At 44.1% G+C, this 17,994-nt stretch overlaps 1 protein-coding gene across 1 annotated transcript; it reads right to left on the reverse strand.

The window, feature by feature from the left end:
- Positions 1-1,481: 1,481 nt before the first annotated feature.
- Positions 1,482-9,706, reverse strand: UPK3A (uroplakin 3A). The gene is made up of 6 exons (XM_083504712.1): positions 9,625-9,706; positions 6,956-7,114; positions 6,354-6,633; positions 4,824-4,906; positions 3,823-3,955; positions 1,482-3,389 (listed from the first exon to the last, which is right to left on the reverse strand). Exons 1-6 carry the CDS (start codon positions 9,677-9,679, stop codon positions 3,275-3,277), a joined length of 825 nt encoding a protein of 274 aa, XP_083360838.1. The 5' UTR covers positions 9,680-9,706; the 3' UTR covers positions 1,482-3,274.
- Between the last annotated feature and the right edge of the window lie 8,288 nt (positions 9,707-17,994).

The raw sequence follows: 17,994 nt of genomic DNA on the forward strand, positions 1-17,994 counted from the left end.
CTGAGCAGTTTTCTCCTTGCCCTGCTCCCAGGGGTGAAGTGTGGGGGAGCCAGGGGGGCCGTGACCCCGGGCACACAATATGGGGGGCACAAACCAGCCCCCCCCCGAGATCCCTGTAGCAACCTGCCGGGCTGTGGCAGTGAGGGTTGGGTGAGCACAGAGGAGATTCTTCACCCTCCATGTCCCACCTTGCCCAGCTCACAAGTGCCTGCCTGTCAGCGGTGAGGGCTGGATGAGTGCGGAGGCTGAAGAGCACCCTCCGCGCCCCACCCCTCACCTGGAAAACCAGCTATTCTCAGGGGAAACCCACTGTTCAGCTCTAAATCGGAAGCAACTGCAACCCACAGAAAACCCAACAAGCCATTTGCGCCAACTGAGTGCTAAAGAGCCATTTTCCCCAGGGGAAGTGTGGCTAAGCTCTTGACTCAAGAATAGTGCTAATGGGGTCTTCCAAATAGTAGCAACTCCTCCCAAGAACAAAGCATGGATCTCACAGAAGCACTACTCTTTGTTGCAGAGGGTTAGAACTTGTCCCTGTTTTGCCACAGCAGTAACTTGTCCACCTCTACTAGGCACCTAAGAATGCCATGTGTCCTAGTATGACCTAGTTATTTCTACCCCTCTCGGCTTCACAGCCTCCTCCAACCTGGAAATTGTTTGGGGAGCCTGGGATTCTGAGTCGGAAGCCATCTGTTTTAAATGTGCTTGAAATGTATGGTGTGTATACAGCTTGAGATTCTTTTGCTCCGGTTTCTGACAGCGGAAAGGTCAGTCTTGTCCAGTCCTATCCCTTCACCACTGTCCCTGCCTTTCATTCGGTTTTCAAAGTTGATGACCTCTGCAAACAGGTTCAGCTACATGCTTTGATGACCTATAATCTTTAACTACATCATATTTGAGTACAAGGTGGTTCTTGCCCATGTTCCAGAGCATTCTCATCTCAATGGCACGAGGAGCATGCAAACTGGCTAGAGAAAGCTAGTGGTAATCAAATCAAGAGAAACTTGATTTACCACAGGGGTGGGGTTCTGTTTTGGCTCAGTGCGCCAGATCCTTATCTGTTCCCACCTTGTGGGCCAATGTTGACAGGTGGGGGGACAACCCACCTGCTAGTCAACTGACCTGATTATGACATTATAACACCCTCCCCCCATGTAAAATAAGGCCACAGTCATCTAGCAGGAGAAATCCAGGAGTTCAAGCCTAGCCCTTCCCTTGGCCTGCTGTGTTAGTTTTCAGTTTTCAACATGCATTTGTAACGCAGTCTTCAACCTGCCATCCGAATAGCAAGGTCCTTTCCACAGCCCCCTGGGCAGGACCCATGATAATATCCAAATGACCACAAGGGAGTAAAACTCTGTGAATGGCAAACACAGCGGAGAGGAGAGGAGAGGAGAGACCCATTGAAACATGCAGAGCTTTTGACTTCTTCAAGGCAAGTTGTGGGCAGGAAACACAATGTGTTCCTCTGGATTGTTTATTCTCAAAAAATTACACACATGTCTGTTCATTTAACTCAGAAGTGCAACATACCACAAAGAACCAAGTTACATTTCTTCTCATAATGGACAACATAGGATCGAATACTTAAGAGCTATAGGCCTGCACACCTGAAAGGAGGAAATGTAAAGCTTCTGCTTCCCATTTTAAACTGTTCACAGCTGCCCATGACACCTGACGGCTGTGGGTTGCTTAAACTATGGTTAATGTGAACAAGCCCAAAGATCCCAGCATGTTTATTAAGCCACAGTTTCCTGCAATGGTGAACCATGTGAGTCTAAGTCTCACTTATAATGGGAAAGACAGTTTCTCAATACTGTACATCTGAACCAGGCTATTGGGCAAATATAAGCGTAAATAGCTTCATCTGCAGTCTGAAAGAAGACACAAGGAAGAAAAGTGACTGGGGACTGGGCAAGTTACAACGAAGGAGCACCGTTAAACTCTGTTTAAGCAGTGTTTCATGCGTTCTTCAGCTCCCGGCTTCACAGCTTGTATACTCATGCTCCAGAACTTCAAAGTACCTTTCAGTTTTTACCACAACACTTTTGAATCATACAATCAGCCAACAACTTTTTTTTTTTAAAAAAGCTTAAGCTTAAAGTATCTGGATTGAGATTTTTAGTTACATTATCACTTTACAAATCAGGTGATCAACCCTACACCAGCTGTTGCTAAACTACAACTCCCTCCATCCATTGTCTGGACTGCCTGGGACTGATGGGAGCTGAAATCCAAGTAGAGTTGGAGGCCACAAACTCCCCATCCCTCAGCCAAGTCAACAAAACACTTTTTTGGGATGCCCTTCATTAGGTCTGATGTAGATTAGACTGACAACAGGGCCAGCAAAAATCATAAACAGTAACCCTTGCTGCGTGAAAACGCCGCAGATTGTGTTATTAGAGGAGTATCGTGTCAGAACAAGGTCAACAATGGTTCCTCCAATGCCCTATTGTTCCAAGTGCAGGAAGATTTTCAGTAATGTCATGATGTACGTTAAACAAATGAGCATTCTGGAATGTGGTTTCCCATGCAATTCTATGTATAAATGTTGCTCAGTTTCACCCAAAGACAGAGCTTAAGCAGCCACAACAATTTTCAGATTTGCAACCAGTTTCCTCAGCCATTCCCCTCCCCACTCGGCCACGTTGATTCCAATTACTCAGTATTCTCTTCTTTTAAATTGGAACTTAAATACAGCATCAATTATGATACCTTTAGAAGTATAAATTTGTACTCTACTACAATCAATTTTCACAAATCAAACGATTGCTTTATAAAAACCACACATGCTAAATGACCCAGGCTATATCACTTAAATCAGGGTAGCCAGTTTGGTGTCTTCCAGATATTTAAAACTACAACTCCCATAATCCCTGGTCATTGGCTATGTTGGCTGGGGCTGATGGGAGTTGCAGTCAGAAATACTGGAAAACATCATATGGGCTACCCCCAACTTCAGTAACAGGACTTATAGCCCATTGCTCAAAGTTAAGAAGTCATTCAAGCAATTAATGTTAGAATATTATTTTGGACTACCCACCCAGAAAAGGTCCCCTTTTAAACTTAGAAAAGTCATATATTTAAGTTCACCGCTGCTTGAGAATTGGATAAGTTCATGAATATTCCTGTTCTATGCATGGGACTAGTCACGCGGGGTCACAGTTTTTTAAAGATGTGCAGTTTTGTAACCAGACTTCGTATTCAAGTATCTGGAAGCATTGAAAGGACATCCACAGCTGGTTTGCCACCTTTTCTGACTTGAAGACTATATTTAGTGGGCGGAAGAAGCTTCTAGTTCTGACTCAGAAGTTTCTAGCACTCTTGGAGAAGTCTGTTGGGTTGTTTGGGATTCGTATCTCGTCTCAGTGGGAGTCTCTTCTGATGCCCTGGGAAAGAAAGAGAGAAGGAAGGAAGGAAGGAAGGAAGGAAGGAAGGAAGGAAGGAAGGAAGGAAGGAGAGGTTCACATCATGCAAGCCCTTGATCACTAGTTCACTCACATTTTAAACCAACTTCACTGAAAAGCATAATGTGAAGCAAGATGAATTTAATGCATATGCAAGCCAAATGATTAGGACAAGTTCATGATAGCTCAAGCGACACTTAAGCAACTGAAACAGAAAGCCACCTCAATCACCTTCCAGAGCTGCTCTCTTAATGGTGCTATAAGGCTACATCTAGGGCAGTATTTTTCTGCAGCAAAACCCTCTGGGTTTCCTTCCCATGTGCATGAAGCTCTGAAGGGGTTCTATTGGGAGATGTTGATTAGATCTGAACCTTAATAATGGGTAGAGACAAAGCAGAGCACAAAAGAAACTCACGTTACAGTCAGAAGAGTCGCAGCAAGAAATCCAGCCACGAGGGTGAACACCAGCACACTCAGGATGGAAGTTATGACTATCATTCCACCACTTCTGCGACCTGGCCAGGTATCAATGGTAGAGGACCATTTTACTAGGAGAGGAAGTGGAGTGATGTCAGCCTTCTGCACAACCTATTTAGATGGGACAATGAAGTAGGGTTGCCATATTTCAAACAGTGAGAATTCGGACAGAAGTTGTTGGTTTTCCCAGACATTTAGCCGATTTCTGCCTGGATGCTGCTTCTGACTGCAGTATTCCAGGTATGTCCACAAAATTCCAGATGTATGGCAACCCTACAATGAAAGAACACTTGGCAACTGGTAGCTTGTTTCTTTTAACAGGAGGCTTTGGTATAACAACACTGGACAGCCAAACAAGAAATGCCACTCCCATGAAACATACTGTTGCATGCCACCCCAATCTCTGAGAAGTGCCAGATTCCAGGGGTTGCAGGTGCTCACCCAGGGTTCGTGTGTCCATTTGGAATGAGGGACAGAAGAGACTGTGGAATCTTTATGATGTATGGTTTATTTACACATATGTACAACCTCAACCTACGATTGAGGGATTCACAGCATCACCACCCCAAAAGGGTCTTGTTTCTTCCTTAGCTACTGCCTTGGATTCAAACAGAAATCATGCCTTGCTCTCGGGTATTGTTCTGACTCTCTCTCCAGCTTGCAGCTTTACTTCTAGAACACATTACTGCCAAACTCTGCTCTCAACTCTGGCTTTTGTCCTTCTCACTTTCTGTGAGTTCCATTTGCCATCTTCCACAGAGCCCCTTCCTTTGTTCCCTGAATGGCCCATCACCCAGGCTATCACCTCAGCAGGAAGCTGGCCTGCCTATTCCAAGAGTTAGAAGCCTTGGTTAAATTTTAATACTTGCTGGATCCAGGGATTAGAGGGGTATCAGCATACAGTTTACTCCCCCCCAACCCCCCCATAATAATACTTACACTTTCTGGTTTTGATTGGTTGAGACCAGGGAGTTTGGTCTTTCATGACACCTGCTGTACTGTCTACAAGGACGTATTTAAACCTGGTAGCGAGAATGCGGAAGAGGCTTTACTATTCTGATAACAGAAGACAACATCTTAATGCACCAAAGCCCTGGCCTCTTACCTGCAGAATCCTCAGCGGAGGCTACAGTTCAGGCATAAGCAATAATCTATTAAGGCACTTGGCGAGCTGCTAGACTTATTATTAAGGCCTGGCTTGAGAATCTGGATCTCTGCTTGAAAGAGATCTCGAGATGGTTCCTCCCAGGCTTTCTTGCCTTCCCCACCCCCTGCCACCCCCCTTGCCCCAGCCACCTTTGCCCAGAAAGCACATCTGAGTCCCTGCTGAGCAAAGGGAGCTTGCAGGGATAAGCAGCAAGTGGAGAAGCCTGCATAGGCATCCTTCCTCCTTGTCTTCTGCTTTAGATCAATGCCCTTCCATGACGGCTTTGCAGCTGTTTGTGGCAGAGACCCAAATTCTGACACTGGTCTCTACTGCATATTTAATCTAGGGTTAGTATACTAAGCATGTGGACAGTGGAAGAGGGAACTCTCTTGATCCTGCTTCCTGAATGCAACTCCTTTTTTTTTTAAAGGCCTCTAAAAGCAGAGCGTTTCTGCTGGGTGCTGTAGCCCTCCCTACATTTTGCAAGGAGTATTCTGAATGAAGCCAACCTATTAAATCTGCTTTGGAGTCTTGGCGTATACTGTGCGCATGTTTTGCTGATCTACCTCAGGCCATGGCAAGTGACTCAGAGGGCTGCCAAGGGACTGCAGTGAGGCTCCAGAGTCCTTGGGAAGAGACTTGCTGAAGTCACAGCTAAATGCAGGTCAGCTGGCTTATTTTAAATTTGTACGCTGTTTTGAGTATTTAAAAGCAGCTTGTACAAACATAAAGCCGCAGCAGGAACAATACTGCTGACTTGGGAGCAAAATGGGTTTGCAAAGGAGAGGGGGCCTTTTCTGTGGTAGTGCCCCAGCTTTGGAATTCCCTCCCCAGGGAGGCACTGGTGTTTCTCAGTCTTTTCAGCATTGGCCAAGACATTGGTTTTATGACCTCTGTTTTGCTTAATAGTCTTGTAGTTCATTACCTTATTTATACTGCTGCACTTAGATAGTTTATATTGAATTTTTACTGCCCTGGAATCTCTGTAGAATACTTTAAAACAACCAAATTAAAAGAAGCAAAAGCAAGACAAGAAGAATAAAAGCCACCAAAAGCCTCAGCAAATGTGTTCTAACTGGCTTCCTGAAAAAGCTCATTTTCCAAGCTGGGCACTACACTGAGGAGTCTCAACCTTCCCCCTCCAACCTTCAACCACCCAATTTCACTTTGTGGGAATACCTGGGGAAGGATTTGGATGCTGATCTTAATTCCAGGAAGACTTATAATTATGCCACCGTTCAATTGGATAGAGGGTGTTCTGTCCCTTTCAGATTAGCCTGAGCACTTACGTTTTAAAAACTTTCTTGGGGAGAAATGCTTACCTGTAGGCTGTGTCTTGGGAGAGAGGCGGATTACAAGCATCTAGAAAATTTGGGTCATACAAACAAGTGGCATCATCACCAACTCTGACCAGATACTGAGACAGGATGGCAGGTGCTTTGGTGGCGTCCACAGCATCAGACAGCTTGGGAAGCGACGCACAGTTTGGAACATTAAAGACCGCAGCTTTGTAAGGCCCACTTTGTCCTCCGCTGGTTTGTTGGAAAGTAGCATCGAGAGGTTTACTACTATTGTCCATAACAAAGGAACCTGAAGTACTTGCTGCAGCAGAAATGGACACATGCAAAAAGTTTACATGACAGTTTGTACATGGCACGCACCAGCACTATCCGCTTCTTTATTTAAGCAACTGTTAGCGGTATTTTTTCTTGTGTCTCTGCAGGAGAATGGCCAGTGGCCATTTGCCAAAATGACTGTCTACCCATTCCAAACTTTGCCATCCAAGTGGAAACTGCTATCTGTAATTGCTTCTGTATAGGAGCCTGTGACAGGGACAGGTTTACTCCAGTTCCAAACAATATAATATCTGCTTTTGGGGACCCCCCCCCCTGAACAAGGACAGACACAATAAGCACCCACTTACCAGAGTCCACCATGACATACAGGTATACTTCATAGGCTGCTCCTTTCAACATAGAGCCATCAAACACACAGAAGGGCTTCTCCAAAGCAACTGTTGTGAGGGTGGGATTGTTTGTGGCAAATTTGGGGTTTGCGATTTGTGGTCCCAGAGTCTGGCCTTCTAGAGTAAGAAGAAAAATTACTTGCTATTAACTTTGGAACAGTCAATCACTCAGCCTCCCAGGTTCAAACAAAAAGTTGTTGTACTCTTTGAACTTAGGGAGAGGGGTATATAGACAGCCTCGTAATGTTGGCATGTGTCTGTCTTGAACCTTTCTGTTCTGTTCTTTAGCCCAAGCATGCACACCACTTCTACTTTAAAACCATATATTTTTATGCTGGCAGTGCTGCTATGGCAACCCACATCAGAGCAGACGGTGACTCAGCTGTGGGTCCTGAGCCACCAGTTGAAGACCCATGCCATAGGCACCGGTATTCACATAGCCTGGTGCTATCAAGACTAAGGGAGTGACACCCGTGAGGGTGCATTTTACCACAGCCTAAGTGGCTGAGTTAGAAGCAAGGAGATTCTCCAGTCAGGTCTTACCTCTATAGGAACTTCTCCGTTTCTACCTGCTGCCTAACAAAGGAGGGGGCCTTGCTGGTGCCCCATTTGTGGAATGCTCTCCCACGAGACGCACACCTGCACACTCACTGTGGTCTTTTGAGGAACCAGGTGAAGACCTTTATTTTTTCACAGGCTGTTTAAATTACAATGGATGTGGTCGTTTGCTTTCCTTCTTAGACTCTTAGACTCTTTCCTAGACTCTTGCATCAAATAATTCACTAGCTGGTTTTATGCCATTTAAAAATTATGTTTTGCTGGTTTACTCTGCTTTGCTAGTTTTGTTTTTTTTTCTTTATAATTGGATTTATTGTTTTTATTGTTTTAAACTGATCAGATTCAGGGATTTGTTTGGGACTTAAATGTGCTTGCAAACCAGTGTGTGAGCAGTATAGACTTTAACAAACACTGTATGACTAGTCTATATAGTTAACAAAATATAGCACAGCCTTAAATTAGTCTGTCACTGTCGCATCTGCAGTATTTGGATGACAATACTAATCTGCTTTACAGGAGTTATGTAAGGATTACAAAACACATGTGAAGTGATTTGAATATTCACAAGCACTATCATCTGCGCTAAGCTTCTTTCTGCCCTTAACACAGAAAAGAGAGTGGTTCTCCTTTCCATTTCCACAAACAGCAAGCTAACTAGATCCAAAGTTACAGAGGTCAGGGACATTACAACTTGCCCATAGGTCATATGTTCCTGTTCCTTTAACAGTTATTACATTGATCTTTGGTCATCTTTAGCACTTCCAAATCCTTACAGCAGCTGACACCAGTAAATACCCAATCCTATGCAAATTTACAGCCCCCCCCCCAGCAACCAATCCGGGAACCAGATAAGAAGATGGCTGCTATATGTTAGTAGTGTAGAACATCGACAGGGTCTGCTTATCCTAAAGATTTTGCCTATAGAAATCACAGGCACACAAGCCCTATCTAGGTTTTTATTGCAGAGGTGGCCAGGCTTTAGATTTGTAGGATCTTCTTTGATTTTATTAGACTCCCAAGGTCCACCAACTAGGTGAGCATAATAAACAGATTGAGCCTAGGGATTTGCAATTGGTCCCATGACCAAGCTAACAAGCCATTTCACACAAAAAACTGTGCCTCATTTTCCAGTCCCCTTCAAACATTTCCCCCCAGCAACCTATTTGGGAGGGAGCAGGAGAGAAAGCTCTTGAGTTGTTGCTGTCCTCAGATGTTTGAGAGTTAGGTCTCCAGGTGATTTTCAGGATATTGGCAAAAGTTTCTCCCTTAACAGAGAAAACAATACCCTCCTCTGCTTTGCACTCTTGATGCTGAACTGAAGAACATCACCACTACCAGAAGCTGCTGCAACAGCTTATGCTGCTAATAATTGTTGTGGTACTTAGTTGTACAAACCTTCAAGGCCAGAATTAACACAAGTGGTGTTACAAAGCCACGGGCAAATCTGATTAGTGATGCAAGACTTGAATTGTCAACAACACACAGCTATGAAAAATGACTCAACATCTATGTGTTAATTAATAAACCATGTGGAAGGAAGAGTAATGAAATTTAAACAGATATTGGCTTACCCATGTATATTGTATCTACTTTAGTATCTTCTGAGTTTACGAAGACTATTATAAAATATTGTCATTGGATATGTAATAATTGCACTCAGTGCAGCAGCACATACAGTGCGGCAGAGAGATTAACACTGACCAAGTTGCTCTATTATGGTCCCCCTTTAAGGCGCTTGATGCTCTGGGACCTTGTAGTGAGGAGCAATGGGTTACTTTTTGAAACAAAGGGGAAATTGTCAGTACCAGACATACACACTTGAAAGCAAGTTCCATTGAACTTAATGGACTTGCTTCCAATGCAATATATGCTTAAGATTACATTAGAGTGCCATGTCTGAAAAGTATTTCCTAAAAATAAAGAAGAGTCTTCTACTTTGAATCCCAGAAAAAGAAAATTTCTCCCGCAGGGAAGAGTTTCCATGAAGAACCTTTCAGCCCAGTTGTGTAGCATAAACAGTATTAGGGAACAGGTTAAAGCAGGCACCACTCCTGATTCCAATGACTTACCTATGCACAGCTGCCACAAACAGCAAAAAATCAGCTGCAACCAGAAAGCCCACATAATCAGACAGTAGAGGAAGCCCCTGCTACCGGCAGCCCCAGCTCACAAATGCCAGCTCCACAGCTTGCACTAACTATATCAATGGTTCTACACCTTCCACTAATTGCTCTGCTCCACCAATCAGTGGCTCACATTCTGCTCCCTTTCAAGCTCGCTTGCAGCCACCCTTTCTCATCCCTGCCCCAAACACACATTATCATCTGCATCTAATCTGTTGGGGGGGGGGCTGTGCCTGCCTCACCCAGTAGAAGCAGATTGCAGTCCTTCTGTCACACTTTTAGCAAGGTCTCATTTTTAAAGTTTGCTGTGTTGCCTGTTGTTACTGGAACTTACTCATAGTTTTCCCAAGGAAGCAGCAGCTTATTCTGAAGTTAAATGTAAAACCTCTTGCACAGGATGTTTTGCAATAAGAAAGGAAAGTATGTATGCATTTAAAATATTACATGCCTGAATGGCACCTGTAGTGACAATGGCACATTGTTAGAAACTTTATTAGAGTGGCCAAGAGACTGATTTTTGGATTAGCACTGGCCTTCCCCACGGCAACCATGACCACCAGCCATGTTGGCAGGGGCTGATGATGGCATTTGCAGCCCAAAACATCCTGGAGCTCACCAGATTGATTGAGGAAGGCTGAATTAGAAAGGCACAAGTTATCTTTGGTCAAATCTCTAGCCCTCATCCTCCCACCGTAATGTGAGGTTGAGAATCCTGACCTACCTTAGAGGCTTGTTGAAGGGATGGCCGCAATATGTTCAGCACTTCAAGCATTCCAAAGCACATTATAAACACTAAATGTTTTTATGACCACTGCTGCTAGTACTGGAGAAATGCTTTCACAGATGCCTGGCAGGCATAAATTTAGTAGGTTAGGCTTGCTTCTCTCAGTCCAGTATCTCCGTGCTGGGAATTTCTTGTTCTGTTCCTAGTTGGTCATGGATTTTATTTGCTTGTTTGTTTTATTCCATTGATTACAATGTTGATAGTGCAGAAGTTGGATTTTTGAAATGTTTGCTGTACAGAGACTAGATGCTTGAATCAGTGGGAGCCTTGCCTGAAGTGCTGCTGTCATGGAAAAGTGCTGCAAGAAGCACCTGCAGACCAAAATCTCGATACACTGAGGACTCAGCTACACCGGCGAAGAAAAAGTGCTTTATATGCGTTGTTTGTGCATTCTAACACCGTGACACCAGATGGCGCTGTAGAGTTCTGTTTTTGCCAACCCGATTTCTCATACAAAGTTTAAAAGGTGTTTAACCGAAACACTTCTTTGTTGTGTCTGGATCCAGCCTGAGCAAGAGCTGTGTCTCCCCCCGCCTTCCTTATTTACACTTGAGCAGCAAGATGTGAAATGAGAAAAGATTAAGTAGCCTATGGGAGCTGAAATATTTAATTTTATTTTGAGCACATCAGTTGAGATCAAATAAGAGACCAAAATACTTCTGTGTAATTCAAGGCATGCGCCCCAGGGCAAGGTTATTCCTTATTTTATAATTTACCATATCCTGACAGCAAATATTCTTAGAAGAATATAATGACTCCAGATTAGTGTTGCCAAGTAAGTAAGAGACATGGATTTGAAAGATTCTGATTCAAATTTCTCCTTTGCTATTCAGCTTAGCAGAAGTGGATGGTTGCTCCATTGCAGCCCCTCTGCAATAATTGGGATAATAACACTAGGACCTGCCACGCAGGGTTCTTGTAAGAAAACAAATATTGCAGAGATTAGATAACCTTTTTGTTTTTAAATGTAGGAAATACAGGCCTGATTCTTAGATGGTATAACATGGCACATCTTACAAATTTGTATGAATAAAATTATTAATTTAGGAATCCCTTGTTGTCGCTAACCTGATATGGCAAGAATCCTGATTGCCGGGAGACTGCTAAGCATGTTCAACCTAGGATGTTTAGTCCTTCACACTGAAAGTCCAGGGACATTTGGGGCAGCCTTCCCTGTGAGCTCCCTCCCCACTGAATATCTCATGTAATCTCACATATCTGTCAACTCACATATTGAGCTGTGAGCAGTTCAATGCTAGTAATCAAGTGCTGTGTGCGCATATGTCAATGTCCCCTTAGGAAACAAGTGTGGCTGCTCTAGAATGTCACCCATGCTGAGCACACTGCTTTTGTGAGGAGAGGAGCATGAAGTGGGCTCTGGCCCATTAAAAAGTATCTCACAATAAACTGACACACTTCTTCCTTCATACTGTGTTGTTCTATTAATTTGTGGCATCATTTTCTCTATTAACCTTGTGGGCATCCGCAAAGAAAGGCACATTGAGACATGGCACTAAGGGATAAACTGACTGGGAAACTACATAAATGAAGAACAAAGAGACGTGGGTTTGACTTTATTACATACGCTATTGACCACTGGTGACTCATGGCAAATTATGGACAGATACTTTTATTTAACATCTCTTAGTAGAGATGTCACATCTCTTAGTAAAAAGGTAAAGGACCCCTGACAGTTAAGCCCAGTCACGAATGACACTGGGGTTGCAGCGCTCATCTTGCTTTACTGGCCAAGGGAGCCGGTGTTTGTCCGCAGACAGTTTTTCTGGGTCATGTGGCCAGCATGACTAAGCCACTTCTGGCGAACCAGAGCAGCAAGCGAAAACGCCGTTTATCTTCCCGCCAGAGCGGTACCTCTACAGTCATACCTTGGGTTGAAGTAGCTTCGGGATAAGTATTTCTGGGTTGTGCGCTGCAGCGACCTGGACGTAACGGAGCGCATTACTTTCGGGTTTCGCTGCTTGCGCATGCGCAGACGGTCAAAATGACGTCACGCACATGCGCAGAAGCGGCGAATCGCGGCCCGCCCGCCTGTGTTGCGTTCGCTTCTGGATGCAAATGGGGCTGCAGAACGGATCCCGTTCGCATCCAGAGGTACCACTGTACCTATTTATCTACTTGCACTTTTTGGGGTGCTTTCGAGCTGCTAGGTTGGCAGGAGCAGGGACCAAGCAACGGAAGCTCACCCTGTCGCAAGGATTCAAACTGCCGACCTTCTGATTGGCAAGTCCTAGGCTCTGTGGTTTAGACCACAGTGCCACCCACATCCCACATCTCTTAGTAGAGATGTTAAATAAAACATCTCTTGGTTTGACTTTAAAACTATAGTTTTTCCTATAATTCTTGTATGAATTTGTTTTTCCATGGGTGTGGGGGTATGGCAGGAGAGTTTGTTGAAGGTTATTGTTCTGTATAATATCTGTAAAAGATAAATGAGCAGTTTTGTTTTTTAAAAAAGAAAGGCAACTGTATGCCGAATAAATACCCCTATTATTAGAATTTGTGGTTAGTGTTTAATCAGAAAAACAGTCCTGGGCATACATGAAACTGGAATGCCACTAATCATGTTCTGAACTATTTGGCAATCTCCATTAATAGAACAGCGCAGTTCAGATTCAGTTTTTGATACCATCCTGTCTTCTAGGTTGGCATCAGTTTACAGCAGTTTCTCAGAAATGTGTTGTACTCTGGAAAGCGAGGCTTTGCATCCTCTAGCGATAAACTTGGAAGATAAGCGGGGGGGGGGGGATCTGGTGACATTCAAGTACATTATCTAGCACAAATCACATTTACTTTGCAGTCTGACACAATACAGCTGTCATTGTTCATGCTCCAGAGGACTTGCTCCTTTGGCAGGTTCTCTGCCTTTATTGGATGCATATATCATACACTCTCATGAAAGGAACAGCTTCTCTTAATGTGAGAGAACACACAGTATTTATACAGACATTCCAGGAGGCCTTTACATTTTTCTTTCCTTTTTTTAAAACTTGTCCTCCACAAGTCTAGTTCTTCCAGTTAAGCAAGAGGGCGGGGGAGAAAGGACCCTTGCATTATTTCTTACTTTGCATTCTGAAGATACTTTCTCACACTCACAGAAACCACTGTTGAGACCAAGCTTCTCCACCACTTATGTCCATGCCAAGATAATCTTCACCTAATGAGTCTCAGAATATCAGCCTGTGATTTTAAGCAAAAGAGTTTTCCTCTCAAAAAGCTGGGTGTGTATCTTGAAATCTCCAAATGTGCCTGGATGATAGCAGGTGTGGCTTCTCCCAGCCATTCCTGTCCCCTACACAGCAATTTAGGCCAGGGGAATGGCAAGAGTTGAGGAAGGAACTTGTTGCTGATGTGGGGTAAAATAACACACCTGGTTTCCAGATTGCATTTTGGTGACAGTACATGGACAGCTTTAAGATTCATTTCCCATTGCTGTTAGATTACTAACCCAAGGGTGGCACTGTGGTCTAAACCACTGAGCCTCTTGGGCTTGCCGATCGGAAGGTTGGTGGTTCGAATCCCCATGATGGGGTGAGCTCCCATTGTTTGGTCCCAGCTCCTGCCAACCTAGCAGTTTGAAAGCACGTCAAAGTGCAAGTAGATAAATAGGTACCACTCCGGCGGGAAGGTAAATGGCATTTCCGTGAACCAGTAATCATGCTGGCCACATGACCTAGAAAGCTGTCTGTGGACAAACGCCGGCTCCCTTGGCCTGAAGCAAGATGAGCGCCACAACCCCATAGTCGCCTTTGACTGGACTTAACCATCCAGGGGTCATTTACCTTTTACTATTTCATATACAGTCATACCTCCATTTACGTAACCCTCTGGTTACGTAAACTTTGGGATGCACTTGTGTAAAACCCGGAAGTATTTTACTGGGTTTCGCCACACGCGCATGTGCAGAAGCGGTCCTCAGGTTGAGGAAACCTCAGGATCTGACCGGACCTCCGGAACGGATCCCGTCCGCAACCGGCGGTACCACTGTACTGTAGTACCAACAATCCCTGCCCCAAGACACTGATCCCAGCAACTCTTCCCAGTAGGTCTTGCCCCAATGAGGCAATTGCAAGGACTGAAGGCCCCCGCCTTCCCACTGCTCCCTAAGACTCCTCCCCTGGTTCCTTCCCCAGCAGCCTAAGGCTCCTTCGTCTTGTCTCTCTTTGGTCTGCCCTCTTCATTTCAGGAGAAGAGGACTACCTGGCTTCCTCAGCAGCCTGCCTCATCTCTGCCTCTTGACCACCCTCTGCTTCTGGGTTTGAGTCTCTTCCTGCTCCCAAAACCTTGTTGTCCCTCCAGCTTCTGACACCTCCTCCTCCCAGTCTTCTCCCTCTGACCACTCATTGTTGTCCCACAACCAATCCCCTGGCTCTGAGCCTTCTTCCCCTGGGGGGTTCCCAGCTGGTGCCTCCCCCCACTCCTCTGTATCCAGCCCCTTCAAGACAATGAGGTACTGGAGGCTTATGAAAAGGTGGGATTTGACTAGGTAGCATGAGGAAGGCATAAGGGGCATTATGGTTAGGCAGTCAAGATGTACAAAGTTCACTAGAATAACTGGGGGACTTTGTGCATAGGCACTATTCCTTGGCCCCATTTTAATATTTGATCATCAAATTTAGCTTAATTGGTTTGTGCTATACATGCTATACACACACACACAAATTCACATCTTGATTTTGGATCTTTTTGGACACTTAGTAACTATGGTTGTGGAAAGACAAATGAAGTATCAAAGCATATGCAGATTTATACAAAACTGGTGATTTAGACAACACCCTGCCAAAATAAGGCAACTTTGTCAGAAGAAAGGTGTGGAGGAACCGAGGAGGCCAGTGACTATGGTCATTATAGGTGAATGACTGGCCGGTTGAAAGGTGTTTTTCCATCCACTGTCTCCGCATCCGAGGTGTTCTGGGATGTTTATGCACATTTCAACTCCTCAGTAGTGAAAGAGTCTTCAGCACGTAAGTCCTGGGGAGAGGCTGGGCCAGTACTATGAAAGTGTTGTTCAGTTGTTAGGTGGCACATGTAAATTGTGTGTGTTTTTATAAGAGTGGCCTGTATAAGTATTGTGGGTATACATTAGAATTTTGTGTGATAGGTATGTGAATGGGGAAACACACAACACATACCAGTCTGCAAATGTACACAGTTCTCCATACTATTATTATTCTTCGTTAGATTATTTAATTTCTATGACACTTCATACATTGAAAAGATCTCTAAGCAGTGTACAGAAAACTGAAGCAGCAGACAACTTAAACAAAATATTACAAAAATACAGTTATATATAAAGCTTCCTTCTGACACCCCCTCTGGGTTCTCACCTGGGGGCCAAGCAAACTCTCAGCTCTCCCTCTGGACTTGCTTTTTATGCACAGTCCCAAGGTGGGCTGTCCTTCCTGGGGCTGCTCATGTCTGTGTCCCATTCAGCTGTACTCGCCACACACAGTTCCAGGTGCAGCAGGGGGTTTGTTGAGGTTCTCAGGTGATCCAGAAGATGTGAAAATAGCCCCCCTCCACTCAGAGCTCTCTCTTCACCCTCTGCCCTCTCCCCCTCCTCCAGCTGCAAGGTGATATGGACCAACCAATTAACTCCACAATGGACAATTTAGGGACAGTTTGCGTAATAACCAGGTCCAATGTTTCCATGGTCTGTACCACATCACATCACATCACACATGAGAGATCGCCCCTTTTACATTTCACATGCAAGCTTTCTCACTCAGTTCTAAAAACTGGATTTTCGAAATTAAACCTGATTTTTTTGTGTTGGTTATTGTTCAATTTAATATTTTTGATGTGAAGATTTTTTCCTGTTTTTCATCATAATAAGCAGAGTAATAATTATTGATATATTGTATGCCTGGCTAAAGACTGCAGGAATTAGTTCTTTGGTTTAATTATATTTTACAAGCACTTTATGCAAGTATTTAATTGCATTCCTGCAAATATGCTGTTCATTATATTCAGCCTCTTAATGTGATGATGAGATTTGTTGATGCCATAATGAGCTTTATTAAATCCCATGGCATACATGTGCCACAGTTAACTGCAGCCAGTTCCTCTATGAAAAATAGCTGTAAACTGAATTATATTGGTTTCCTGAGCCTGTTTATGGATCCTTCCCTGCCCTCCTCTCTCTGATGAATGGCCAGGTTGTTCGCTTAGTCACCTGAAGAGGCAGGAGCTCCCTTGCCCCGTTTATTATAGCACTGGTATGAAATGTCCTTTCTTATACACAAAACAATGAGTTCATATATTGAGGTGCAGTCTTCTAATCCACAGTACCTCCTATTATTCTGTATCCCCATTTCTCTTGGGTTTTTATGTCCCAAAAGGAATGCAGTGGGGGAGGAGAAGGAAGAAAACCCATTCCAAGATTAAAACAAGTGTGGGAGTGGCGGGGGGGGGGGTAAAGAAATGCCATTTGTGGGAAGTGATTATTTCATATCAAAGATGAGGAGATTATTTGATGTGCTTCCAATTGCTGCTTCCTTTGACATTAGAGTTGTTCTTTTACCTCACGAATGCACTTATATTCTTGCTTACAGTGTCAACAAGCATTTCTCCTGGCTTCGGAAATATTCAGGAGCAGCTGGTTTTAGGGAAGAGAAGTGCTCTTTGTTCTGATTTTGGCATTAGCAAGAGAGAAGTGCTACGTTGAATGAAAATTGCAAGTCAGTGGTGCCCTCTAGTGAAATCCACAGGAATCCATACTCAACTGATACAAGTCTTTGCACAGCAAAATTAGCAAATGGAATTCATTGCCAAAAGATGTTATTATGGCTGTCTCTAATCTTTGTGAATCAAGCTTCCACTGAATTAATGATTATGAGAAAGAGCTTTGAATTTATCAGGTGAAATTGATATTCATATGATACATTTCAGGAGTGAGGACTTGAACAGTTTGTACAAATCTGGACTTCGTTTTGAGTCCTGCTCTAGTTAGTGCTCTTGAGCTTCAGGGTTGCCATATTTTGAAGAGCAAAAAAGAGGACACATTTGCTGACTTCTTTTAACTACAGATTGCTATGAGGACACTCATTTTACATACCCATGAAAAAGAGAACATGTGGCAACCCTATGAGGTGTACAAGGCACCATCCAGCTGTTTTAGGGACTCCACTCCAGAGTTGTGTAGGGTACATTCTTTAGCCTTTTCCTCTCTCAAAGACATCCCCGAGGCAGTGGAGATTTAGGGTCAGTTTTCCTTCTCTTAGATGGGCTGCCTTCCAGGTGGATGCCCCCACCTGCCCCTCACTTCCATCTACAGCATGGGAAGAAATCATGTTCTTGACCATTGGACCCACTATTGCTCTTGTCTGCTTAATCCACCAAAGTCTGTCTTCACGAACACTTCAGAATCATTCCTTCATTATATTGGTGCTCCTACATTTCTTCCAAGAATCACAGCTCATGGCCAGGGTGTTACCGCATTATATTCTCACAATAGGACTGTGAGGTATGCCAAGAGATGGGGACTGATTGATGGCCACCCTATGAGGTTTCCC

Source organism: Podarcis liolepis (genome assembly GCF_965112155.1).
Source record: "Podarcis liolepis genome assembly, chromosome: 5".
Lineage (NCBI taxonomy): Eukaryota > Metazoa > Chordata > Lepidosauria > Squamata > Lacertidae > Podarcis > Podarcis liolepis.

What these genes read in the sequence shown, in the direction of transcription:
- UPK3A (XM_083504712.1), bottom strand. Translation starts at nt 9,679, where the DNA reads ATGTGGGCTTTCTGGTTGCAGCTGATTTTTTGCTGTTTGTGGCAGCTG. An exon ending in TTTGTGGCAGCTGTGCATAG is followed by an intron (nt 7,115 to 9,624) that starts GTAAGTCATTGG and finishes TTCTTACTCTAG; the next exon opens with AAGGCCAGACTCTGGGACCA. An exon ending in GTATGTCATGGTGGACTCTG is followed by an intron (nt 6,634 to 6,955) that starts GTAAGTGGGTGC and finishes TTTCTGCTGCAG; the next exon opens with CAAGTACTTCAGGTTCCTTT.